The sequence below is a fragment of the Oryx dammah genome, unplaced genomic scaffold (genome assembly GCF_014754425.2).
Source record: "Oryx dammah isolate SB20612 unplaced genomic scaffold, SCBI_Odam_1.1 HiC_scaffold_11050, whole genome shotgun sequence".
Lineage (NCBI taxonomy): Eukaryota > Metazoa > Chordata > Mammalia > Artiodactyla > Bovidae > Oryx > Oryx dammah.
In genome coordinates, this window is record NW_024080444.1 from 1,105,192 (window position 1) to 1,131,440 (window position 26,249).

At 43.9% G+C, this 26,249-nt stretch overlaps 1 protein-coding gene across 1 annotated transcript in view; it reads left to right on the top strand.

Annotated features, from left to right (window-relative positions):
* The first annotated feature begins 616 nt into the window (after positions 1-616).
* The window catches only part of LOC120860204 (tetratricopeptide repeat protein 39B-like), a 150,155-nt gene continuing 124,522 nt past the window's right edge, over positions 617-26,249 (top strand). The window contains 2 exon segments of the mRNA XM_040235986.1: positions 617-664; positions 666-860. Coding sequence (XP_040091920.1) covers positions 617-664; positions 666-860 — 243 coding nt within the window.

Consider the following 26,249-nt stretch of genomic DNA (forward strand, 5'->3'; position numbering starts at 1 on the left):
ATTTGTGACAGAATATTGGAAGAAGAGAACTTTAAGTTGCATAAATATCTGTCCCATGATCTTTATTTATCAGACATACACAGAAGCAAACACATCATCCCTGTATGCGAAGATGATGTCCCTCAGTGTCTGGGTAGGTGGAATGACAAAAACCTCTGGGTGACTGGTGACCTTGACGCGAGGTTGCCTCACCGTTTGCGAGACGCAGTGCCCACTTGGCGAGGGAAGGGACTTGGCATTGGCTTAGGAACCAGGTGGACGCTTCAAATGGGCCTCGGGGGATAGCGTGGCTTTCATTTTAGCCACGCTAAGCCGCTGCTCTCTTGGCCGCTGGCGAGCAATAGCCTCCGCACAGAGCGGTAGAATTCTCCGAGGTATTCAGTACCTTCCACTGGGTGGGAGAGACCTGCGAGGTTCGCGAATGACTCCGCCCACAAAGTGACTCCGCCCACGGAATGACCCCGCCCAAGTGGATCCGAAGTGGATGCTGCCTGGAGGTGGAGATGCGTTGCAAGAATCTGATTGGCTTCTCTAGTCAGAGCCTCGTAGAGGGTGGGGCGAGGCCTGCAAGGGGCGGAGCTTATGTCGAGGGGGCCACCAGGCGCCGGCTTGAGAAATGGATGCTCGGCGGATGTGCAGGCGCCGGGGGCGGGGAAAGCACTTGCTCTGCAGCGCGCTGGCCCCGCCCGGGACCCGGCGGGAGCGCTGGGCCGCCCTCTTCCTCCCGTGCTGGCGCTGGGCTGAGCCCCGGGCTGAGAAACTGAGTTGGTTCTGAGCTCCCTGTTTGGTTTTCGGGCGGCGGCAGCCGGAGGAGGAACATGGCGCTCGTCGGCAACGGAGCAGAGTTGGAAGTGGACGAGGTACTGGCCGGTGGGGAGTGGGGGCACTACCCCTGGAGTCTGGGAGGGATGAGCGAGCTCCGCAGGGTTGAGCGAGCTCGGCAGGGACGGCCAAGGCCCCGCCCCCTTGGTTGCCTGTCTGGAACCTACAGTCCCCAGACCGGAGGGGGAGACGGGGGCTGCGAGTGGGGACACCCGACCTTGGAAAGTCCGTCCCTGCTGGAGCGAGGAGGGTCTCTATGGCGCTCGGATTGGAGGCGCTGCTGAAGTTCCAAGCATCACGCCTAGGGTCGTAGGAAGCGAGGGAACCGCGTCCGGGCGGCTGGTGGATGGGTGCGAGCGCGCGGAGCGTAGGACCCGCAGTTCTGAGCCTTATTAGGGACGCCTAGGCTTTATGGGGTCTGACCCTGAAGTTCCGACACTGGCGCTTTGGAGTTTGTGGAACCGTCTCCTGATCTGGGAATCTCACCTTCTATGGAAGTTTTCGGTGGCAGAATCGAAGGGCTTGCAGTCGGTGAGAGGAGGGGGCCAGCAGGAGGAAGAAGGAGCCCTCGGAGTGTCTGCACCAGCGGGCAAGGCAGAGCTGTCCTTGGGTTGGAGGGCTAGGGGCCTGGAGCAGCTGCCCAGAAATTGGTGGTTACACCATCAGATTCCCAGAGTGGGTGGTAGACGGAGGGAAGGCGCGGGGAGAACCTACTCCGACCTTCAACTGCAGTCTCTATACTGTCTTTAAATGATTAGCCACTTCCTCTTGTGGCTGGCGCGCCGGGGTCTGAGCACCCTCGGGCGCGCGCGCAGGACCTGTTGATTTATTGACTTGCTGTGCGCAGTTGGCAGCTCCGCAGAGACACGCTCTCTTGCTCGCTCTTGAAGTTGAAGCCGCCGGCCGGCAGCTGCTGCTGCTGCTGCCATTTTACCTGACTTGAATTTTACAAGTCGCTGCCTGAGGAGGCTTCATTTCAAATGATGCAATAGTGGAAGATCTTGGAGTTGGCGGGCTAAGATTCCTGCGCATCTTTTCAATGTCGAGAAACTCCTGGCAACTAATACTGTGTTTTAAATGTAGCCCTTAACAAAACAAAACCCAAACTCCACCTCTTTTACACGACTGGCCGACAAGAGGGCACGCCGGACTGTCCAGAAGCTTTCTTGCAGCCTGTGCCTTCCAAGGAGGACTGCAAACGACCGATCAATGAACTAGAGTTTGCATGGCTGCATCTATTGTTGAAACTTTAAAATTACACATAAAAGCAAAGGATGAAATGACTTATGCGTTGCCATTTTCATCTGTGACGGCCTTTCTTTATTTGTAGCTTTAGACTGTCTTTTTGTATGACCTAGAGCCAGCTTTTTTTCATTCCTCCTGTCTTAGATCTTTTCTGTAATCAAGGTCGTAACACTTTCCTGGTGCTCTGACTATACATTCACTGTTTCCCTTAAAGGTTTTTATGACTCTCTGCTGTATGGCCCTAGTGGTAAAGAACCTGCCTGCCAATGCAAGAGACACAGGAGACAGTTTCAATACCTGGGTTGAGAAGATTCCCCTGGAGGAGGGCATGGCAACCCACTCCAGTACTGTTGCCTGGAGAATCCCATGAACAGAGGAGCCAGGTGGGCTACAGTCCATGGGGTCACAAAGAGTTGGATAAGACTGAAGGGACTTAACACGGTACAGCTGTATATTAAATTAACTATCCCATGTTCTTGGCATGGGGCTTCCCCCAGTGGCTCAGTGGTAAAGAATCTACCTGCCAGTGCAGGAGACCTGGTTTCTATCCCTGGGTTAGGAAAATCCCCTGGAGGAGGGCATGGTAACCCACTCCAGTATTCTTGCCTGGAAAATCCCACAGACAGAGGAGCCTGGCAGGCTACAGTCCATAGGGTTGCAAAGATTTGGACACGACCGAAGCAACTTAACACGCATGTACGTTCTTGGCATGCAAGGCTCTTTACAGTGTGGTCTCAATCTGATGTGCTAGCCTAGTTTCCAGCCACTTTTCTATGTATAACAATTTTAATCAGCTTTATGCCTGAGGAAATAAGATTGGGAGTAGCTAGTAAATGTGGAGTGAAAAATTTAAATTCCTGGGCTTGATGAAAAAGATTTGCAACCCTTAATTGTGATTATTTGTTTTACAACACTTAGATGTAATTGTTTAGGTCAGGGCACTGTTGGGAGAGAATTCTTGGACGATAAGTATTGAGACATAGGGCTACGCTAGCTGTGCCATCTGCCTGCATGGTGAACCGAATGCCAGGCATTGGCTAGGGAAGATGGCTCTAACTCTGTGGGGGAAATTAGGTTTCAGAGAAGCAGAGAGCCTAGCACACAAGATACTTGGTAATATGTTTTTGTGGGGTGAGTAATGACTACAGAATTGAAGACAAAGCTTAATAATTACTCACTTTTGTCCATATCTTTTATTCATTTTTTAAAATCCCACAACTATTAGGCTTCTGTTACATGTTAGGTACTATACTGGTTCGAGGAAATGAGCAAAGTACAAACCGAATTCTTTTGTTCATGACAAATCTACTTTTGTTCCTCATGATGCCCCACTTCCACCAGAATAAATGTTGCAAACATTTATTGAACATTTGCTTTGTACTTAAACTTGGCAGTTGCCTTAGAAAGGGAAGGCAGTTTTGACTTTCTACGGTTCTTAGTTTGAGTAGGGAGATGTGGCATGTGAACAAGAACTCCAGAAAAGGGCTCAAGGCAGGGTAAGCAAGCAAAAAATTGCCTTGTAGACCTGGTACCCTTAGCTTATTTGTGGAAAGTCCCTCACTTTCAATGGGCTGAAGTGCTCTACCACAAGTGCACAAGACCCTGCTCTTAAACTTACTGGCTGTGTGAAACTAAAGGAGCTGGAAAGCTCAAGCACTTAATTTAGATTTGATGGTCTTTATTGCCAAATTCAGACTTAAATTGAAGAAAGTAGGGAAAACCATTAGACCATTCAGGTATGACCTAAATCAAATCCCTTATGATTATACAGTGGAAGTGAGAAATAGATTTAAGGGCCTAGATCTGATAGATAGAGTGCCAGATGAACTATGGACTGAGGTTTGTGACATTGTACAGGAGACAGGGATCAAGACCATCACCATGGAAAAGAAATGCAAAAAAGCAAAATGGCTGTCTGGGGAGGCCTTACAAATAGCTGTGAAAAGAAAAGAAGTGAAAAGCAATGGAGAAAAGGAAAGATACAAGCATCTGAGTGCAGAGTTCCAAAGAATAGCAAGAAGAGATAAGAAAGCCTTCCTCAGCAATCAGTGCAAAGAAATAGAGGAAAAGAACAGAATGGGAAAGACTAGAGATCTCTTAAAGAAAATTAGAGCTACCGAGGGAACATTTCATGCAAAGATGGGCTCGATAAAGGACAGAAATGGTATGGACCTAACAGAAGCAGAAGATATTAAGAATAGATGGCAAGAATACATAGAAGAACTGTACAAAAAAGATCTTCACGACCCAGATAATCACGATGGTGTGATCACTAATCTAGAGCCAGACATCCTGGAATGTGAAGTCAAGTGGGCCTTAGATAGCATTACTACGAACAAAGCTAGTGGAGGTGATGGAATTCCAGTTGAGCTATTTCTAATCCTGAAAGATGATGCTGTGAAAGCGTTGCACTCAATATGCCAGCAAATTGGGAAAACTCAGCAGTGGCCACAGGACTGGAAAAGGTCAGTTTTCATTCTAGTTCCTAAGAAAGGCAATGGCAAAGGATGCTCAAACTACCACACAATTGCACTCATCTCACATGCTAGTAAAGTAATGCTCAAAATTCTCCAAGCCAGGCTTCAGCAATACATGAACCGTGAACTTCCAGATGTTCAAGCTGGTTTTAGAAAAGGCAGAGAAACCAGAGATCAAATTACCAACATCTGCTGGATCATGGAAAGAACAAGAGAGTTCCAGAAAAACATCTATTTCTGCTTTATTGACTATGCCAAAGCCTTTGACTGTGTGGATCACAATAAACTGTGTAAAATTCTGAAAGAGATGGGAATACCAGACCACCTGACCTGCCTCTTGAGAAATCTGTATGCAGGTCAGGAAGCAACAGTTAGAACTGGACATGGAACAACAGACTGGTTCCAAATAGGAAAAGGAGTACATCAAGGCTGTATATTGTCACCCTGTTATTTAACTTAGATGCAACGTACATCGTAAGAAACGCTGGGCTGGAAGAAGCACAAGCTGGAATCAAGATTGCCAGGAGAAATATCAATAACCTCACATATGCAGATGATACCACCCTTATGGCAGAAAGTGAAGAGGAACTAAAAAGCCTCTTGATGAGAGTGAAAGAGAAGAGTGAAAAAGTTGGCTTAAAGCTCAGCACTCAGAAAAGTAAGATCATGGCATCTGGTCCCATCACTTCATGGGAAATACATGGGGAAACAGTGGAAATAGTGTCAGACTTTATTTTTTGGGCTCCAAAATCACGGCAGATGGTGACTACAGCCATGAAATTAAAAGACACTTACTCCTTGGAAGAAAAGTTATGACCAACCTAGATGGCATATTGAAAAGCAGAGACATTACTTTGCCAACAAAGATCCGTCTAGTCAAGGCTATTGTTTTTCCAGAGTCATGTATGGATGTGAGAGTTGGACTGTGAAGAAAGCTGAGCGCCAAAGAATTGATGCTTTTGAACTGTGGTGTTGGAGAAGACTCTTGAGAGTCCCTTGGACTGCAAGAAGATCCAACCAGTCCATTCTAAAAGAGATCAGCCCTGGGTGTTCTTTGGAAGGAATGATGCTAAAGCTGAAACTCCAGTACTTTGGCCACCTCATGCGAAGAGTTGACTCATTGGAAAAGACTCTGATGCTGGGAGGGATTGGGGGCAGGAGGAGAAGGGGACAACAGAGGATGAGATGGCTGGATGGCATCACCGACTCAATGGATGTGAGTTTGAGTGAACTCTGGGAGTTGGTGATGGACAGGGAGGCCTGGCGTGCTGCGATTCATGGGGTCGCCAAGAGTCGGACATGACTGAGTGACTGAACTGGCTGACTGACTGACTGAGGTCACTATTTGATATTCAGATGGAAGTAAAAGGGGACCAGGTGGTTTAGTTGGAAAAGTAGTAGTTTAGGAATTAGGTGAACTGGGCTCTCAACTCTGTCACTCATTTACCCAATAGCCATTCATTCATTAAATGTACAAACATCTGATTATGTTATGTGCCAAGCTGGTGCTAGCTTGAAGATACAGCAGGGACCTAGACTGACGAGGTCTCTATCTATAATGATAGAGTGACCTTGACTAACCTAGTCTCTCAACCTCTTATTGCTCTTTTAAGTTTCCTCATCTGAAGATGAAGGGGTGCCATGAGCTGTGAGTGTTCTTTCAAGCTCTGAAAGTCTACGTTCAGAGGCAGGGAGGCTCCTTTTTTTGGGAAAATGCTGAGAACATGGGAATCTCTTTTCCTTTGAAGTACCTACCCAAGGAGATGATGGTAGTAGTGGGGCTCTTATGATAGCTGTGGAATGGGTGCTTTCTTAGGTAAACTGGTGTTTTTGTTTTTTTATCTTTAGGTGCTAGGAGGATAAATGTGGGAACCATAAGAGGTTAGGGCTTGCAACCTCAGAGGCAGCAAAAATTGGATCTGGAGGAAGACAGGAACTTCTTAGACATTCCAGTGGTTCCAGACATTCCTTCAAACCTTGGTGGCCCAAATACTACTTTTTAACATTTAAATTTCTCTCGTTGGTTTTTCTTGTGTACCACACAAGCAACTTTGACATCAAGTTCATTGAAAATATGCAGAATCTATGCAAGGTCATTATTACAAACGTATGGCAAATATATGCCCATCACTGGAGACCTTTCTGACCATCAATAGCTTAATCCTGAAGTCTCTCTCTCTTGGTGACCTCCTTATATGTATGGGCTGCTTTTGGCTGTCTTGTGGATGTTAAGTGCTTATGTTTGGTCCTTACTGTTCTGTGTGTGACTTGGGATTTGAAAATTAAATAAAAGTAGTTTATATTTTCTTATTTATTAGGTTATTGAGCTTACCAATAACTATGTCAAGTATCAAAAAGAAAAAATATTGATGATATCTGAATAAATATTTAGCAGCTGGATAAGTTAAAAATGATTTTCTCATGTAAAACAAAATTTAAGTTTATTAAAAACAACTTTTAGGAATTTTTTTTTCAATTGTTTTACCTTTGCTGGAAAAGGAGCAGTTTTTAAAGTCTTTGAAAAATTTGGTTACATTGCTATTATTATGTAGAAATTGGTAATTTTTATATGCAATCTGATATATCATATTTTACATTAAAATTGCATTGAAAGTTGCTCAGTAAATACAGTTATAAAGTTTAATGTTAATAGCCTTAAAATTTAAAATGTAACTTAACATTTTTGTTGTCATTCTGAACCTATTCTAGAATATAAAGAGTAAACCTTATACTTGCTTTTTTATGTATAAAGTACAGAAATATTTCTGTGCTATTAACATTTCATGGGTTAGGAGAAGAACGTCTGAAAAGGCTTTCAAGGGGGGAGGACAATATTGAAAAAAAGTTGAGAAACACTGGATTAGGGAAAGAAATGGTTTATGTGACAGATGCTTCCATGGCTTCCTTTTTTTGCCCAGGATTTTTTTGGTTTAATTGTGATTTATAAAATTTCCCCAGTGGCATTTTAGATGCTGTCTAGGTAAAACTGACTGCTACAATTTTCTTCTGACCAGATTCATTCTTTCATTCCGTTTGTCTTTGTTGAGCACCTCCCCAGGTGCAGGCAGTCTTCAGATGCTGGAAGTCCACACACAGATGAGATGGCTTGATCGCTCTTGAGGAATGCACACTGTAGCAAAAGAGACAAGTAACAAGTGCTGTCTTTGGGTAAGGGTAGATTTTAGGTGGGCTTCCTGGTGGCTCAGATGGTAAAGAATCTGCCTGTGATGGGTTCGATCCCTGGGTTGAGTTCTATCTGGGTTTGATCCCTGGGTTGGGAAGATCCTTTGGAGGAGGGCATGGCAACCAGCTCCAGTATCCTTGCCTGGGAAATCCCCATGGACAGAGGAGCCTGCTGGGCTACAGTCCATGGGGGTCACAAAGAGTCGGATGTGACTCAGTGACTAAGCATAGCACAGTGCAGATTTTAGGTAGGAGAGCCATATAGTTTATCATCCACAGCAGGGACCTGGGAAAGTCAACATGGTGCTTTCAGTAATTACTCCAGGACAACAGGAATGGTTGGTTGCCCTCGTTTCAGTTCAGTTCATTTCAGTTGCTCAGTCGTGTCCGACTCTTTGCGACCCCATGAATCGCAGCACGCCAGGCCTCCCTGTCCATCACCATCTCCTGGAGTTCACTCAGACTCACGTCCATCGAGTCGGTGATGCCATTCAGCCATCTCATCCTCGGTCGACCCCTTCTCCTCCTGCCCCCAATCCCTCCCAGCATCAGAGTCTTTTCCAATGAGTCAACTCTTTGCATGAGGTGGCCAAAGGGCTGGCAAAGGTGGCTCAGCAGTAAAGAATCCGCCTGCAACACAGGAGCTGCAGGAGACGTGGGTTTGATCCCTGGGTTGGGAAGATCCCCTGGAGGAGGGCATGGCAACCCACTCCAGTATTCTTGCCTGGGAAATCCCATGGACAGAGGAGCTTAGCAAGCTACAGTCTGTCCAGTCACAAAGAGTCGGACACGACTGAAGTGACAGCACACACGCAAAGACTTTAAAGAAGAGGTGGTATTTGATCTGGGTCTTAAAAAAATTTTTTTTATTGAAGTATTGTTGATTTGTGTTAGTTTCAGGTGTACAGCAAAGTTATTCCATTATATGTATACACATATATGTATATTTGTGTATATATATATGTATTTATATATTTTAGATTCTTTTCCATTTTAGGTTATTGCAAGATTATAGTTTCCTGTGCTATACAGGAGGTCCTTGCTGAGTATCTATTTTGTGTATAGTCAGTTCAGTTCAGTTCAGTCGCTCAGTTGTATCCGACTCTTTGCGATCCCATGAATTGCAGCACACCAGGCCTCCCTGTCTATCACCAACTCCCAGAGTTCACTCAGACTCACGTCCAACAAGTCAGTGATGCCATCCAGCCATCTCATCCTCTGTCGTCCCCTTCTCCTCCTGCCCCCAATCCCTCCCAGCATCAGAGTCTTTTCCAGTGAGTCAACTCTTCGCATGAGGTGGCCAAAGTACTGGAGTTTCAGCTTTAGCATCATTCCTTCCAAAGAAATCCCAGAGCTGATCTCCTTTAGAATGGACTGGTTGGATCTCCTTGCAGTCCAAGGGACTCTCAAGAGTCTTATCCAACACCACAGTTCAAAAGCATCAATTCTTCAGTGCTTAGCTTTCTTCACAGTCCAACTCTCACATCCATAGATGACCACTGGAAAAACCATAACCTTGACTAGACGGACGTTTGTTGGCAAAGTAATGTCTCTGCTTTTCAATATGCTATCTAGGTTGGTCATAACTTTTCTTCCAAGGAGTAAGTGTCTTTTAATTTCATGGCTGCAGTCACCATCTGCAGTGATTTTGGAGCCCCCAAAAATAAAGTCCGACACTGTTTCCACTGTTTCCCCATCTATTTCCCATGAAGTGATGGGACCAGATGTGTCTATATAAAGGAAACAATCCCATTTACCATGGCATCAAAAAGAATAAAATATCTAGGAATAAATTAACCTAAGAAGGCAAAGACTTATACTCTGAAAACTTTAAGACCCTGATGAAAAAAATGGAAGATGACACAAACAGATAGAAATATATTTTGTGTTCTTGGATCGGAAGAATCAATATTGTTAAAATGAGCGTACTACTTAAGGCAACCTGCAGACTCCTATCAAATCACCAATGGCATGTTTCACAGAAGTAGAACACAAAATTTTAAGATGTGTATGCAAACACAAGAGACCTCAATAGGAGAGGCAATTTTGAGAAAGAAAAATGGAGCTGGAGGAATCTGGCTCTCTGAACTGGGTTAGAAGGATGTGCTGGGTGGAGCAGGTGTGATGAGGCCCAGGCGTGGGCGGGGAGGAGAGCGCACCCTGGGGTCAGCAGGGTGCTCAGAGTGTGGAGAGCCTTGGAGGGCTGAGACGTGCAAAAAATGAGGACCCAGAGGGTTTCTTAACTAGGCAAGAGTGATACACTTACTTTAGGAAGCTAAATCTGGTGAAGTTGCTGCAGCCAGTCTGTGGAGCTGGTGGAAGGGCAAAGAGGCTGTTGCTACAGTTCCAAGTGGGAAGTGATGACTGGGGTGGAGCAAAAGTTATCGGTTGAAGAGAGGAAGCCCGACTGGAGGGAGGAGGAATTGGCCTATTTGAAAGGCAGTGTAGTCGGGGAAGGGAGGAGCCAGTCACCGATGACTGCTGTCTGGCGGAGGTGCTGTTACCCGAGAAGAAGAGGGGGAAGGGTTCAGCCTTCAAGTGGGTGTGGAGGGTGTGGACCTCAGGCACCATAAGCTCACCTGCGTGGCTCACTGTGTCCTCATTGAGGGAGCTTGGCCATTTGTTTCTGAGTGAATGGATCTGGGCAAGGTTATGGAAGGGAGGTTGTAAATTGGTCGGGCAGGTGAGTAAGAGGGGAAAAGATAGCAGCAGCTTATTGTCAGCCTGGATGTCAGTTCTAGTGAACAGACAAGCAGTTTTCCTGACATGTTCAATTTTGAGTCATTTGAAAGCTCATCTATTCCTGGGAATGCCACTTTCTCAGATAAGAAACGAGGGTGAAACTTGCCCTCATTTTCTCTCCTGTCCCCTTTGCCCCACATCTCCTCCCTCCCCCTTGAGTCCAGCAGTGCAGGCTGCTTCTTTGGCAGGAGTCAGTCCTTCTTTGGGTGCACTGTTTGCTCTCCCATCTTAGCTCCCTGCACACGGGTGCTGTTAGTAATTATCCGCAGTGTGAAATGGGTACCGTGAATTCTGTGAGGCTCCCGGTTTCCATCTGGCCATCTGTTGACAGCTCCCTGGCTCCCAGTCTCAGTGGCCCTAGCTGCCAGCTCAGGAGGGTCTCCTGAAGTCACTGTATGCTATACTTGCCAGGAGATGAGTACCCAGGACCTGGTAGGGCTTCCCTTTGTCAGACCTCCCCTTGATCACCAACCGTGTCAGAACTCTTTTTTTCTATCCCTGTGCCTAGTGGGGGTCAGTCACACACCCAGAGCGACTCTGGCTGGTTGACCACACTGGCTAGGTCACCACACCTCTCTCAAAGGGACTCCTCACGTGTTGACTGCCTAGCAGGTCATAATGCCATTACGCATCTTTGGCTCATTATTGAAAGATGAGCGTGTGTAGTAAGAGCTCTTTTTTAAATTTTTTCTGAGATCTGTGGACGTATGTTGTAAAATATTTTAGTAAAATAATGCACTGTGTATATTTGTTGGGTCTGATTGTAACTAGTGAGGGAGAAGAATATTCAGTCTAACAATGTACTGGGTTTATGCCAGGTGCTCCTGTCCTCAGTAAATGTCTAGTGAGAGGTGGGGGCAGGTGTGTGAGCAAATAGATGCAGTTCTCTTTGCTGAGAACTATAGAGGAGGAATGCTGGGGTGCTTTGGGAGCACAGAGGAGGGCATCTCATCTGGAGTGAGGGGAGGGAATGGGTAATCAGGGGTGGTATCCCCAAGGAGGCCATTTCTTAGACATTCTGGATCTGGCAGAAGGGGTTAGGCATGGGGAAGAGACTGAAGTGCATCCTGGAGAGAGGGAATAGCAGACATAAGGTCTGGAAGTAAGGGCTTCCCTGGCGGCTCAGGCTGTAAAGAATCCGCCTGCAATGCGAGAGACCCGGGTTTGTTCCCTGGGTCAGGAAGATGCCCTGGAGAAGGGAATGGCAACCCATTCCAGTGTTCTTGCCGGGAGAATCGCATAGACAGAGGAGCCTGGTGGGAGTCCATGGGGTCACAAAGAGTTGGACATGACTGAGCGACTAACGCTTGCATTTTGCGGAAGTGAAGAAGTGATTGTGGTTCTCCTGGTGGCAGGAAATGAGGTTGGAAGGATAGGAAGGGCTCCTGTAGGGTTTTCATGAGGAATCACGGATATTGTGTGGTGCGTGGTGTGCGTTTAAGGGTTTCAACTGAGCAGAGGTGTGGTGAGATTTGGGCTGTAGCTAGCTCCTCTGGAGAGCATGGAGGCAGCTTGCCTGGAGGGAGACAGGGCCAGAGGTGGGGAGGGAGGAGAGTTTCTGGTATTTTGTTTTGTTGAATGAGTGTTACAGTCCCTTGAAGGCCCACTCTGTGCAGGCCTGGCTAGGTACTGGGATAACATAATGGGTAAGACATGATTTTGACCTCTCTGGATCAGGTAATGAGGAATGTGGACACAAAATCCACTGTCTCCTGGCATGGAGCGGAGAGTTCGGAGAGCGTGTATTGGCACCTGGTGCTCTGAGAGAAGGAGGAAAAGAGAGCTTTCCTGGGGCAGTCAGTCACCTGGAGGATGGTGGTGACACGTCTCCCTACCCCCACCCCCAAGTCAGCTGACTTGGTTTCCAAACCTCATCTTTATTGCCCAGCTGTGTGACTGAACCAGTTTGGGCCTTGGTTTCTTCTTGTGGAACCTGGAGCAGTTGACATTGATGATCTGTTTCTGAAGTTCTCAGCTCTGACATCTATGGTCTAGAAGATGACATTTGATCTGGAGTCTGAGGGGTGGAGTTTTAGCAGGCACCCGTGCAGCCAGTCACTGCTTGATTCCTTCAGGCAGGGGGAGCAGTGGGGAGCATGCTCGAGCATGGGGGGAGCTTGGTGGAGGTTGAGGCAAAGAGTGTGTGAGAGGCAGGAAGGCAGTGCTGTGTGTGTTTCTGCAGATTCAGATAGGCCTTGAACGCTCAGCTAAGGAGTTTTTTCCCCTCCAATTTTCTTGTTTGACACATGTATCCTGCCACAGTTGGGAAATGTGTATCTTTTATTTTTTTTAAATAGAAGAAGCAATGATGATCCCATTTCTTGGTTTCATCTTGTTTCCTAGCCCCATTTCCAAAGTACTTAGTTTTAAGCTGATGACTGTAAACTGAGATGCACTGGTTGAGGAGGCAGACAAGTCAGGCGTGTTCTAGTAATTCCATAGACTGTGTTTTGTCACACAGACTTTTACCCTCAGCTAAGTGCTCAGACGCACAGCTACCTGGACCCACAGCTCTGGTGCGGTCAGCAGGACCAGTCCTGGTTTCTCTGAGGGTGTCTTCTGTCCTCCTTTTCTCTCGCTCCGCTTCTATAGATGGCTTTGGCCCAGAGTTTCCTAGTCTTTTTTCCAAGCATGAGTCACAGTCTTTCCACTCAGAACTAAAGGCAACAAACCTCAGAGTCTCATTTTATTTTTCTCAGGCCAAATGGGGTAGGATATTTTTGAGAGGAGGCGGACAACGTGGATGACAGAGTGGGAGAGTCCTGAAGAGAGAGGAGTGAGGCCTGATTCCACGACCCCCTCCCAGAAGCACTCAGATGCCATTTTCTTTGCAAAATCGTCAGTCCGGCCCTTGTTCAAGAATAGCTGCACCAGCTGCTCCTGTCTTGGGTTCCCATCTAGGCTTCTCGTGCCATTTGCTGTGTGACCTTGGACACATTATTTAATTTGTCTAATGCTTTTCATTTATAAAACAAGAATAATGATACCTACCCCATAAGGCTGACCCAGGTTGAAATAAGAATCTGCTTTACAAAGCACCTGGCACATTTTTGTTCAGTCACTCAGTCCTGTCTGACTCTTTGCGACCCCGTGGACTGTAGCACACCAGGCTTCCCTGTCCTTCACCATCTCCCAGAGCTTGCTCAAACTCATGTGCATTGAGTCAGTGATGCTATCTAATGATCTTGTCCTCTGTCGACCCCTTCTCCTCCTGCCCTGAATCTTTCCCAGCATCAGGGTCTTTTCTAATGAGTTGGCTCTTTGCCTCAGGTGGCCCAAGTATTGCAGCTTCAGCTTCATCATCAGTCCTTCTAATGAATATTCAGGGCTGATAGTAGCACCCTTAGTGTGTTAGTTCTCTTTTCCCTTCTGCTTTACCTTAAAGTATTGCTGCCACTGTTTATTACTTATGGGTTTGATGGGGAATCTGCTTTAGTGTATTTAAATATAACTTTACCTCATTTTTGCAGTCCATAGGGGAGAAACTTCTGCAGAAGTACACAGCCTAGACACAGACAGGCAGCAACCGACCCAAGGTGACCCAGCTATCTTAGGCATGGAGTCAGGGTTAGGAGCCAAGTGTTTCTGCATTCAGTGCCCTTTTCACTAGGTCAGGGGGTGGCAAACTTTGCTGCAAGGACAAATGTAGCCTTCTTCCTGCTTGTTCTTATAAATAAAGTTTTATTGGAACACAGACCTGCCTGTCTGTTTAGGTGTTACCTGGGGCTGCTTTCACACAATGTCAGAGTTAGTAGTTAGGACATGGACTGTTTGGCTTACATGGTGTAAATACTTACAGATGCTTTGCGGAGACAGTTTGCTGACCCCTGTACTATGTGGTTTCTAGGACTGTATGTGAATTTGTTTATAAAGTATTGTAAGCTTTATGAGTTAAATTTGCTTGTTTCCTGCGACCCCATAGACAGCAGCCCCCCAGGCTCCCCCATCCCTGGGATTCTCCAGGCAAGAACACTGGAGTGGGTTGCCATTTCCTTCTCCAATGCATGAATGTGAAAAGTGAAAGTGAAGTCGCTCAGTCGTGTCCGACTCTTCGCAACCCCATGGACTGCAGCCTACCCAGGCTCCTCCATCCATGGAATTTTCCAGGCAAGAGTACTAGAGTGGGGTGCCATTGCCTTCTCCATCCTTCATATTAGTGAATATCATAAAATTCTTATGATATTTTCATAAGAACATAAAGCACCTAAATATTAATAGGAGACTATGGCCTGTAAGAGGTATATCTGTGTTTGACTACTTAGTCTAAGGAGCTTCCCAGGTGGCTCAGCAGTAAAGAATCTATCTGCAGTGCTGAAGATGCAGGAGACATGGTTTCAGTCTCTGGGTCATGGGTTCAGTCCCTGGAGGAGATCATAACAACCCACTTTAGTATTCTTGTCTGGAGAATCTCATGGACAGAGGAGCCTGGTGGGCTAGTCCTTAGGGGCAGAAAGAGTCAGACTTGAATGAAGCAACTTAGCATGCACTTAGTCTAAGAGGCTAAAAGGTAAAGGAGGTGGCAGTATGTGGTACTCCTAGGTCCTTGAGGGTGTGCTAGGGTTCTTGCTCTGCCTCCAAAGCTACGTGCCATGCTCTTTCTGAAGCTCAAATCCATCTTCACCTTGCTGCTTAAAATCTGTATGCAGCGTCTCCTTACTTTCGAGGTATTATGCAAACACCTTAGCATGATGTTATTGTTTAGTCAGATAGTCATGTCCGACTCTTTGCGACTCCCTGGACTGTAGCACACCAAGCTTCCCTGTCCTTCGCTATCTCCTTGAGCTTGCTCAAACTCATGTCCATTGAGTCAGTGATGCCATCCAACCATCTCATCCTCTGTCATCTCCTTCTACTCCTGCCTTCAGTCTTTCCCAGCATCAGTGTCTTTTCTGATGAGTCAGTTCTTCGCATCGGGTGACCTAAGTATTGGAGTTTCAGCTTCAGCATCAGTCTTTCCAAGGAATTTAGGGTTAATTCCTTTAGGATGGAGTGGTTTGACCTCCTTGCAGTCCAGGGGACTCTCAATAGTCTTCTCCAACACCACAGTTTGAAAGTGTCAGTTCTTCGACGCTTAGCCTTCTTTATGGTTCAGCTGTCACATCCATACACAACCACTGAAAAAATCATAACTTTGTCTATATACACCTTTCTCAGCAAAGTGATGTCACTGCTTTTTAATATGCTGTCGAGGTTTATTGTAGCTTTTCTTCCAAGGAGGAGTGTCTTTTAATTTAATGGGTTCAGTCACTGTCTGCAGTTATTTTGGAGCCCAAGAAAATAAAATCTGCCACTGTTTCCATTTTTTCCCCACTTATTTGCCCTGAAGGGATGGGACCAAATGCCATGATCTTATTTAAGCATGATGTATTAAGACCTGGCTCAGTGGTTCTCATACTTTAGGGTGCATAGGGAACCTGGTGAGGGGAGTAGGTGGCTTCTTAAGATGCATGATCCCAGGTCCCACCACAAGCCATTCTTCTTCAGTAGATCTGGAGCGGTTCCCAGGAGTTTGCCCTCCTATAGGACCTTGAACATCAGCCGTGTTGAAATGCTTATAACTCCCCTTCCAGGCTCCATCTGCTTTCCTCACTTCTCAGCATTTTCATCCACTGTTCATTCCCTCACCCGGCCTGTTCATCACTGAAGACCTCCTTCAGGTACCATTTCTCCTCCAGCCTTTCCAGACATTCCCTTTTTCCCTCCCCTCCGGGTGCATGCGTGCTCAGTTGCTTCAGTCTTTGTGAGTTTATGGACTGTAGCCGGCCAGGCTCCTCTGTCCATGAGAGTCTCCAGGCAAGAATACTGGAGTAGGTTGCCATGCCCTCCTCCAGTCCCCTCCAGGTGTTCAGTGACTATTTAGCATTGCTGGCTGCTTCCAAGGAGAAATATTCCTCTTTGGCCGTACATGCTATGACAGCTAGCAGGGTGTAGGATGTAGGAGCCTTGATGTCCTGGAAGGAACGGATGGAACTTTCCACCCACAGAAAGCAGCAAAGGGACTCCCTCTAACAACATGATATCTTTAGCCTGTCAAGAAAGGAGAATTTACCTCCATAATCTATTAGCATTATCTCAATATTCTTTTTTTTTTTTTTAAAAAGGAGTTTTATTGAGGTGTAATTTACATGCCATTCATTCAGTCCTTTTAAAGTGTACAGTTCAATGATCTTTAATAAATTTACAGAATTGTGCAGCTATCACAATCCAATTTAAAAATATTTTCCTGATCCCAGAAACATTCCTTGTGCCCGTCTGTTCTCCCCTCAATATGTTTTTCACCTTTAAATTAATTGAAGAATTAGAAAGCATCAGGATAAAACAGAATTTCCTAGGTAGAAGTAAAGAGCAACTGTCGTATGTGACAAGGACAAAGCATATTTGTCCATATTCATTTGCTGGTGTGAGGCATCCGAAAGCAAGACTGCAGAGCAGAGTGCATTCGAGTCAGCGCTTACATGTCTCCCACACTCTGACGTCATCAGAAGACAGGCTCCAGGGCTGAGTGAATTACCCTTGTCCAAATGAATAATTTTGTCTCGTTTGCAATACAGCAGAAGATGTGTGGTATATACAGATGATGGCTTTCCCTGATTTTCTAGTTCATTCGCTAAGGCAGAGGCTACTTATCCAACATGTTTAGCTTGCTGCTACAAGGACAAACACGCATTTGCATTTCTAAACTATTAGCAGTTAATTACAAGGAATTGTCACCTTAGTAGAAGTCTCAAATGAAATCTGCCTCTTTTCAGATACCCCTGAGTTTCAGATTTTTTAGGAAGGCATGTGAGAGAGGAAAGAACATGGATGGACTTGCAGGTTAGTGGATTTAGGTTGGGTGCTGTCGCACTGTGACCTTGGGCAAGTTATTTAATCTCTTTGTGAGCTTGAGTTTCCTTATCAGTCAATGGGGGATTCTAATGGCCACCTCAGAAGACTTGTTACTAGCAACTTTGACAACTCATCCAGAGCCTGCCATACTATAAATGCTTAGTTGCAGTCATTCATTTGAATAGCAACTGTGTGTGGATTTTGCTTTTTATCATACATAAGGATGGCTGGAATTTTACAGAGCAGAAAAAAATTCTAGAAAGATTGCATAAAATATTTCAGCTAGTCATATTTGAACACCTTCATATTCCATATTCATTTGCTGGTATGAATTTTCAGATCTGGTTTTGGAAGGGAAGGTTTTGTTTTCGTTTTCATTTTAAAAATGCAAACAGGGGCTTCTCTGATAGCTCAGTGGTAAAGAATCTACCTCTCAATGCAGGAGACATGGGTGCGATCCTTGGTCTGGGAAGACCCCACATGCTGTGCAGAGGAGCTAAGCCTGTATGCCACAACTATTGAGTCTGTGCTATAGAGCCCAGGGGCTACAACTACCGAAGCGCACAGTCTAGAGCCTGCACTCTGCCATGAGAGAAAGTGAAAGTGAAAGTCCCTCAGTTGTGTCCAACTCTTTGCGACCCTATGGACTATACAGTCCAGGGAATTCTCCAGGCCAGCATACTGGAGTGGGTACCCTTTCCCTTCTCCAGGGCATCTTTCCAACCCAGGGATTGAACCCAGGTCTCCCGCATTGCGGGTGGATTCTTTACCAGCTGAGCCACAAAGGAAGCCCAAGAATACTGGAGTGGGTAGCCTATCCCTTCTCCAGCGGATCTTCCCAACCCAGGAGTTGAACTGGGGTCTCCTGCATTGCAGGCAGATTCTTTACCAACTGCGCTATCAGGGAAGCCTCTGCAGCAAGAGAATCCACCATAATGAGCAGCCCACCCACTGTAACTAGAGAGTAGCCCCTGCTTGCTGCAACTAAAGAAAAGCCCACGCAGCAAAGAAAACCTGGTGCAGCCAAAAATAAATAAAATAAAAAAAATACAAAGAATGGTAAATGTCCTTGCAGACAGCTGGCTTAAGCCAGGTAACCAAGGGCAAGGCACTTGGAGCCTTAGTTTCTTCATTCCTAGAGCTGGACAGAGTGAAATGACACATTTAATCTGGTTGGGCTAAATAGGGAATGTTCAGAAAATGAGGATGAGTATAATTTATTCACACACTTAATGCTGTGAGAAACCTGAAGTGTTCACATTTCTAACCATTTGCTTAGTTAGTAATACTAGCATGTGTGCATGGATGGTTTCTCCCAACTTTTCAAAATAGAAAACATTGAGATTTTCTTTCTCAGATTTTCTTTCTCATCAAACAAATCTACTCTGACTTCATAAATAGTAGAAATGACTTTATAAGAGATGATTTTATAAAGTATGAGCATCCACAAGTCCATCTGTATTGCTAACTACACTGGAAATTTTAAAAGTAAAGCTACTAGCTTAGAATCTTTTTTTTCCCTTCTAAAGACTTGCTTGCTTTTACTTCCCTTTGTAGTTTATGGTGAAGGAGATTACATTTTAACTTAGATAAGAGTCAACCTTTTTGATGTATAATAGAACTTTTAAGTCTGCATGCCTCAGGGAGCAGGTTACACATGACTAGTTTAGGTTAAACTGAGGGACATGTGACATGCTAAAATGAACTCCTATCTCTTTGTTAAAGACTGAAAAGCATTCCATTTCAGTGTGGCAATTTAGTGACAGGCACCCTTTCCGTAATAATTTTAGAAGCAAACACAAGACTTTGGGGGGGCAATTTAAAATAGCATTACTCAACCTTCCTGTGCCTTATTTTCCCTTTCTGTTTTCCTCAATTTACGCTTCTTTTACACCCCCCACCCCCAATCTCTGTCATCAGCTAGTCCTGTTGAATCTAGTAATACCTCCTAAACATGGCTCCTTTCCATCACCACTGTGTGCCCAGGCCACACCACCGTCTTCTCACCCTGCATATCTAGGAGAATATCCTTACTGGTCTCCCCACTTCCTCCCTGTCTTCTGACAGAGTAAAGGGACAAAGTAGGTGATTAAATAGTTAATCCCATTAGGGGTTAATTAAATGGTTAATCCCACTGGTAGAAAAAATAGGGGAGACTCCTGTAAATTGTTTATTCAAGAGAACAGGGTTTTTTAACTCCAAAACCAAGCAGGCTTGCTAAGCAGTGAAACCATGTAACAGAAATATAAGACTTGCCCCCAAACAATAAAATAGTGATGGCATGAGGCCTACATCCTGCCCAGTGAGCTCAATTAAGTTAATGATCTTAAAATATACTCTGTGCAGACATAAAAAATGATACTTCGTGAACCTAGCTTGAGCATGTGGAAACAAGAAAACTCCCCTGCTCAACCTGGAAGAGGAGCTGATGATGGAAGATGGATGTCTGTTCAAGAAAGACAGAGAAGTTCTCCCCCCCCCCACTTTTCCTTTGATTATAAAGCTGTAGTCCAGTAAATTCTAGGGGCACAGCACCCTCTCACCCACCTGCTTGTAAATAGCACAGGCGTCCTATTCTAGTAAATCACTTCTTGTCTATCACTTGCCTCTCGCTAAATTCTTTTCTGCGCTGAGACATAAAGAACTATGGTACCGGAGCTCTTTGGAGCCCTCGAAGTGACACCCAAACTGTTTTACTCCTGCAGTCCACTCTCATTCTGCAATCTAAGTGCTCCTTTTCAAATGGTAATCACATTACTCCTGTGCTGCAGACTATTTAGGATCAAATGCACACTTCTTTTGCTTTCCTGCTACAGCTCATCTCCTGCCCGTCTCCACTTTGTTCCTCTGCTCTAGCCGCCAGAGCTTCCATTAGATTTCTTGAACATGCTCAGTTTTTTCCTACCATAGTGCTCTTGCGTTAGGGATTTCTCCAGCCTGGCAGACTGCACCAGTTCTTCACATGACCACCTCCTTCTCAACTTTCCATCCTCACTTTAAAGATCAAGTTCCAAATGCTGCTTTCCTTGGGTTTCATATCCCAAGCAGTCTTTCTCTTTCCTCTATTACACATCCTGTGTATTTCCTCATAGGTGTGATCACCGTCTGCATTATCTTGTTTGCTTATTTTCTTCTTTGTCATCCTTCTCACTCTATCAGGTTTCAGTGCAGGAAGCAGAAGCTGCTGTAGGTAGTTTACGTAAGAAAGAGTGTACGAGTTTATATAAGACAGATGTTTTAAAAATTTACGCAGGGGCTGGGGCTATAGACGTGGTTCTAGGCTGAGCCTCTGTGAAGGCTCTCAGCACCATCCAGAACTGACTCATTAGAGGAGGTGCTGGTATTCTGTGGCTGATGATTCTAGAACTAAGTTCCCAACACATGGCAGTTCAGGGATCAGGAAGCCAGAATGGAGACACCTCTGCTGCCTCTATTGTATGCTCCACAGCAGAGAAAGGAAGCTGAGCACTGCTGTTGAAACAAGTTCTGTTTCTTACCCTTGCTTGACAGCAGAAAAAAATCAGCAAGGGGCAGGAAGATGACCTCAGCCTTTTGGATCCTGTATGGATATATCTCAATGGGTGTAACCTAATTCTAACCCAGAAACAACTTACTTCCTCTACAGTCATAAATCAGACTCTCAGGAATCTTGTCTCTGTAAATTGTACTGCAGTTCCTCAAATTTCTCTTGTATGCATTAAAACTCCATTGACTGCTGTGAATTGTTCTGTTGTTTCCAAATGTTTCTCAGCTTCTTAACTTTGAAAAGTGAAAATCGCTCAGTTGTGTCCTACTCTTTGCAACCCCATGGACCATAGCCCGCCAGGCTCCTCTGTCCGTGGAATTCTCCAGGCCAGAGTACTGCAGTGGGTAGTCTTTCCCTTCTCCAGGGGATCTTCCCAACCCAGGGATTGAACCCGGGACTCCAGGATTGCAGGCAGATTCTTTACCGTCTGATCTACCAGGGAGTTATTTTCAAGTTGGCTGCACACTCTTGCCAGTTTTCACTATAGGTAGCTTTTCCTCTTTTTAAAAAATAATTACTTATTTATTTTTAATTGGAGGATAATTGCTTTATAGTATTGTGTTGGTTTCTGCTGTACATCAACATGAAGCTCTTCCTCTTAATTAAAAGGAAATGATTAAAGAGACTAAGTTTTAGAGATCTGCACCAACACCATTATTCTGATACAAATGCTGACGGTCCTTTAGGTTCTTTTAAGTGTTTAGCTAAGAATTAGTAAGGAAACTCAGCTTCAGATGGCAGCAACTCAACTAGACCCTTAATATTCTCTTTTTAACCAAGTCCATTTTGTAATGAATATCAGGGTGTCAAGTGTATAGGTCAGTGGCTACATGCCTCAGTTTTCATTAGGGGGCTCAGAACAATCACTGAGTTTTATTGTTAGTGTTTAGATATGCCTCACTTTGTAAGATTCCTTGGCAAAACAGAATTCTCATAATAAGCAAGTTCTGAGTATTAGAATTTGCTCTAAGGGAATAAAGAGTGAGAAATGTGCAAGTTGCCACGACCAATTCTGGGGCAAGCTGAGCATCAAAATAAGTACAGTAATGTATTACAGACCATTGAAGATAGGTGTCCTGGAGTCCATATGGATGGTGACCAACTAGACAAGTGGAGGAGATGGGAGGGATTTACTTTTAGCAGAATGCTAAAGGCCAATTGGTAAAAGTGGAGGGAGTGCTGGAGGTGGTAAAACAGTGATCAGCTAGCCTGGTAAAGATGAGTTAGGCAGCCATCATTGTAGGTGCCAGAGACAAGTTTAGGGGAGGAGTATGTTCTTGATCTGGTCTTACCCTGGTCTCACCACGGAGTCCTTATGACTTATAAGCAGAACAGGTAACTATGCAGTAGAGAGATCACATACTACTTTAACCAGGTGATCAAAGTTAATATCACCAGTGGGGGCAGACAGGATCTGCACCTCCAGCTAGAAGTGACCCGATGAGGACACAGGGTCTCTTCTGCACTAGTCTAACCTGAATCTGATCATAGGAAATGTCAGAGAAACTTTAAATAAGGAAGGTTCTATTAAAAATGAAAAAAGAGGGCTGTACTCAAAAAATGTCGGTGTCTTGAAAGGCAGAGAAAGGCTATGAAAATGTCCCAGATTAAAGGAGGCAAAGGAGATGGAACATGCAATAGTGGACCTGAGATGAGCACCTATACTGCAGGAAAAAAGCTGCAAGGCAGCTCTGTTGGGTTAATTGACAAAACTGGAAAATGGACAGAAGTTTAAAGTAGTTAAATTTTCTGATGTGGATCACTGTACTGTGCTTAGGTAAGAGAATATCTGTATTAAAAAAAATATGCACTGGAATATTTAGAGGTAAAGGGTCACAATATACATAATTAACTTTCAAATGGTTTAGAAAAAAATTTTAATCTATTGAGATAGAGAAGGGAAAAGAAGGTGGGAAGGGAGAGGGAAAAACAGAGTGTAAGGCAAATGAGACAAAATTTTAGCATTAGATGAATCTGGATAAATGGCATACAGGCTTTCTTTGTACTATGTTGAAAGTCTGAAATTATTTCTAAATAAAAAGTTTATTTTAAAAGTTGTCTAGACATTTCTAGAAAGTGCTTTTCACTTATACTGGGCACAAAAGGATCTGGTTATAAAACAAATTTAGTTGACATGTCATCCTACCTTAATGTGCTTGAATTTTTCTCTAGGTATGTTGGATCTGCTTATTGCAAAATGCTTTTAACTTTTTAAAAATGTTGTTCAAGTTGTTCCTTGTTTTTTTTTCTTCACATTACTAAAGTAGTTCATCAAAGCAGTCCTGTTGTAAAAGATTTAAATCATTCTGACACCACAATATAATTTTTCACTTTATCATTCCTTCCCTGCCCATCCTTAGGAAAAATTAACATTGAAGTTTGACTTTCCCAGGAATACACTTTGCATTTAATGTATCTGGGAGATACTTCTTCCTCTGTTTGCTTTACTTTTTACCCAATGAAGGAAGAGAGTTGCTGCTGCTGCTAAGTCGCTTCAGTTGTGTCCAACTCTGTGCGACCCCATAGACGGCAGCCCACCAGGCTCTCCCATCCCTGGGATTTTTCCAGGCAAGAACACTGGAGTGGGCTGCCATTTCCTTTTCCAATGCATGAAAGTGAAAGTGAAGTCGCTCAGTTGTGTCCGACTCTTAGTGACCCCATGGACTGCAGCCGACCAGGCTCCTCCGCCCATGGGATTTTTCCAGGCAAGAGTACTGGAGTGGGTTGCCATTGCCTTCTCTGAAGGAAGAGAGTTAGGTAATATAATTGTACCATACTTTAACTACTTCCCTGTGAAGAGCATTTGGGTTGTTTCAATACAGTATGTACTATAATAGATGGGCCCTTGCACATGTGTATGTTTTAACAGTATAGAATCCTAGGAATAGTACTGCTGTGTATACTTTGAAATGTTTGATAATACCTGCATTTAAATCTTTAATAAATACAGCAAGACTTCCAAATAGGCTGTATATACATTACATTTTTTTAATATGAATATAGCAAGACTGACTTTTAAATAGTAGCAACAGTATATGTTCTATTTTCCAACATCTCTGTCAACTGTGGGTATTATCAATTAAAAAAATGTTTGCCAATCCTATGGACAAAATAATATTACATTTTAGGTGCACATTTCTAAGTTTATTGGCTATGGATTTCTTTTTCAATGCACTGTTTCTTCATACCCTTTATCTATTATCCTTTTGGCTATTTGTCTCTTTCTTATTGGCCTGAAAGAGTTCTTTATAAATTATAGATAATACTTTTTTTGTCCATATACAGTACCTTAAAGATTTTCTCCTTGCCTGTCTTAGAAGTTTAAAATTTTTATGTAGCCAGAACTTTTACTCTTTTCTTTATGGCTTTTGGGTTTGGTGTCTTATTTAGAAAGATTGTCTCTGTTTCAAGGTTGTAAAGAATACTCTCCATACATCCATCTCTTGTTTTTGTAGTTATCTTTTTAATGTATCTAGAAATTTGCATATGGGTTTCATTTCACTTTTGTCCCAACAGATAACCAGTTTCTTCAGCATCATTTATTAAATAATTCATTATTCTTTCTCCAACTTAAATTTTAACTGAATCATAAGATAAATTCCTATGTTTACAGCAGTTTATATCTGCATTCTTTTATTATGTTCTATTGATCAACATATATGTATTTTCCTGTGCCATTTCCACAATTTTAATTTGGCAGGGAAAATTCTGTAATATATTTTCCTTTTCAGATAATTTTAGAACTACTTGCTAGGTTCCACTTAAAATCTGCTGGAGATTTGATTGCCTGAACTCTACATGAAAAGTTTTTAGGTCATGATGGGTAGGATTTCAGGCTATGGAGTCAGACCTGGTAATAAACCATTTATTAGCTCTGGAATGATAATTGTACCTATTTTAGAGAAAACACATTCTAGCTTATATGAGACAATATATTGAAATGCAAAGCATAATACTTGGTGCATATATGTGCTAAAATGTCTTATATATTAACAGGGCTGATATATTCAATCCCAGTTCTGTAGCTTATTAATGAGAGAACCTTTTCAATGACTTAAACTGTCAGGCTTCTCTCTAGTAAAGAATCCACCTGCAATGCGGGAGACATTGAACCCAGGAATTGGGTTCAATTCCTGGGTGGGAAAGATCCCCTAGAGAAGGGTATCGATACCAGATCAGTATTCCTGCCTAGAGAATTCCATGGACAGAGGCTACAGTCCATGGTGTCTCAAAGAGTCTGGCATGACTGAGCGACTAACACTTTACTTTCAAGAAATTGTAGGGTATGTGTATACCTACTCACACATGCACATACAGACATGTACGTGAACAAAATTTCAGTCTACAGTGATGATTAATATATAATGAAGTGCTTTCCTGGATCCTCTCACTTTTTATTCATTCTTTCAAGTAGTATTTCTGGTGTGGCTGCCATGTGTGGACCCTGGGCTTGATGCCTGGGGATATGTCTCATGCAACTTAAAGCCTGGAGGGAAGATAAATAAGATACGAATAACCACACACTCAACTTTGCACATGAGATACATGGCATGGAGAGAAGTTAAAGAGTGTTTCCAGAGCTCTGGCTCAGTTTGATGATGTTCATTTTGTCAATTAGCTCACTTTGTTGAATTTTTTTTGTTTGTTTTCTTTTACTTTATTTTACTTTATAATACTGTATTGGTTTTGCCATACATCAACATGTTTGATTTCTCAAAAACAGTTTAAAAAGTTTAATGAGAGTGAATATAGATCACAGATTCGGAAGTTTTTTATGGGTTCAAATTCTGATTCTGTCACTTGGATGCTTTGTGACTTTGGGCAGGTTACTTAACCTCTCTGTGTTGCAGTTTCATCGTTTGTAAACTGGGGGTAATACTAAGCTACTTCAGAGGGTTGTCATGAAAAGCAAAGAAGTTAGTATATGTGAAAGTGTGTAGAACAGTGCCTGGTACATAAAGAGTGCTGTAGAAGTGTTAACTCATATTATGACATCATCAGGATCGAAATTTTTAACACTTAATATGGAATTATTTGGGGCTTCCCTGGTGACTGAGATGGTAAAGAATCTGCCTGCGATGCAGGAGACCCAGGTTCTATCCCTGGGTCAGGAAGATCCCCTGGAGAAGGGAATGGGTACCCACTCCGGTATTCTTGCCTGGAGAATTCCATGGACAGAGGAGCCTGGTGGGCTACGTGGTCCACGCGGTCACAAAGAGTCAGACATGACTGAGTGACTGACACTTTCACTTTCATGGAAGTATTTACTTTCTCTCAAATTCTTTTGAAAACCAACATTATCAAGGTATAATTGCATGTGATACAATGACCCATCTTAACTGTACAAATTAAGTTTCGTAAATGTGTTCACCCATTTAACCACCACTATAATTAAGATATTGAACATTTGCATCAGCCTCAAATGC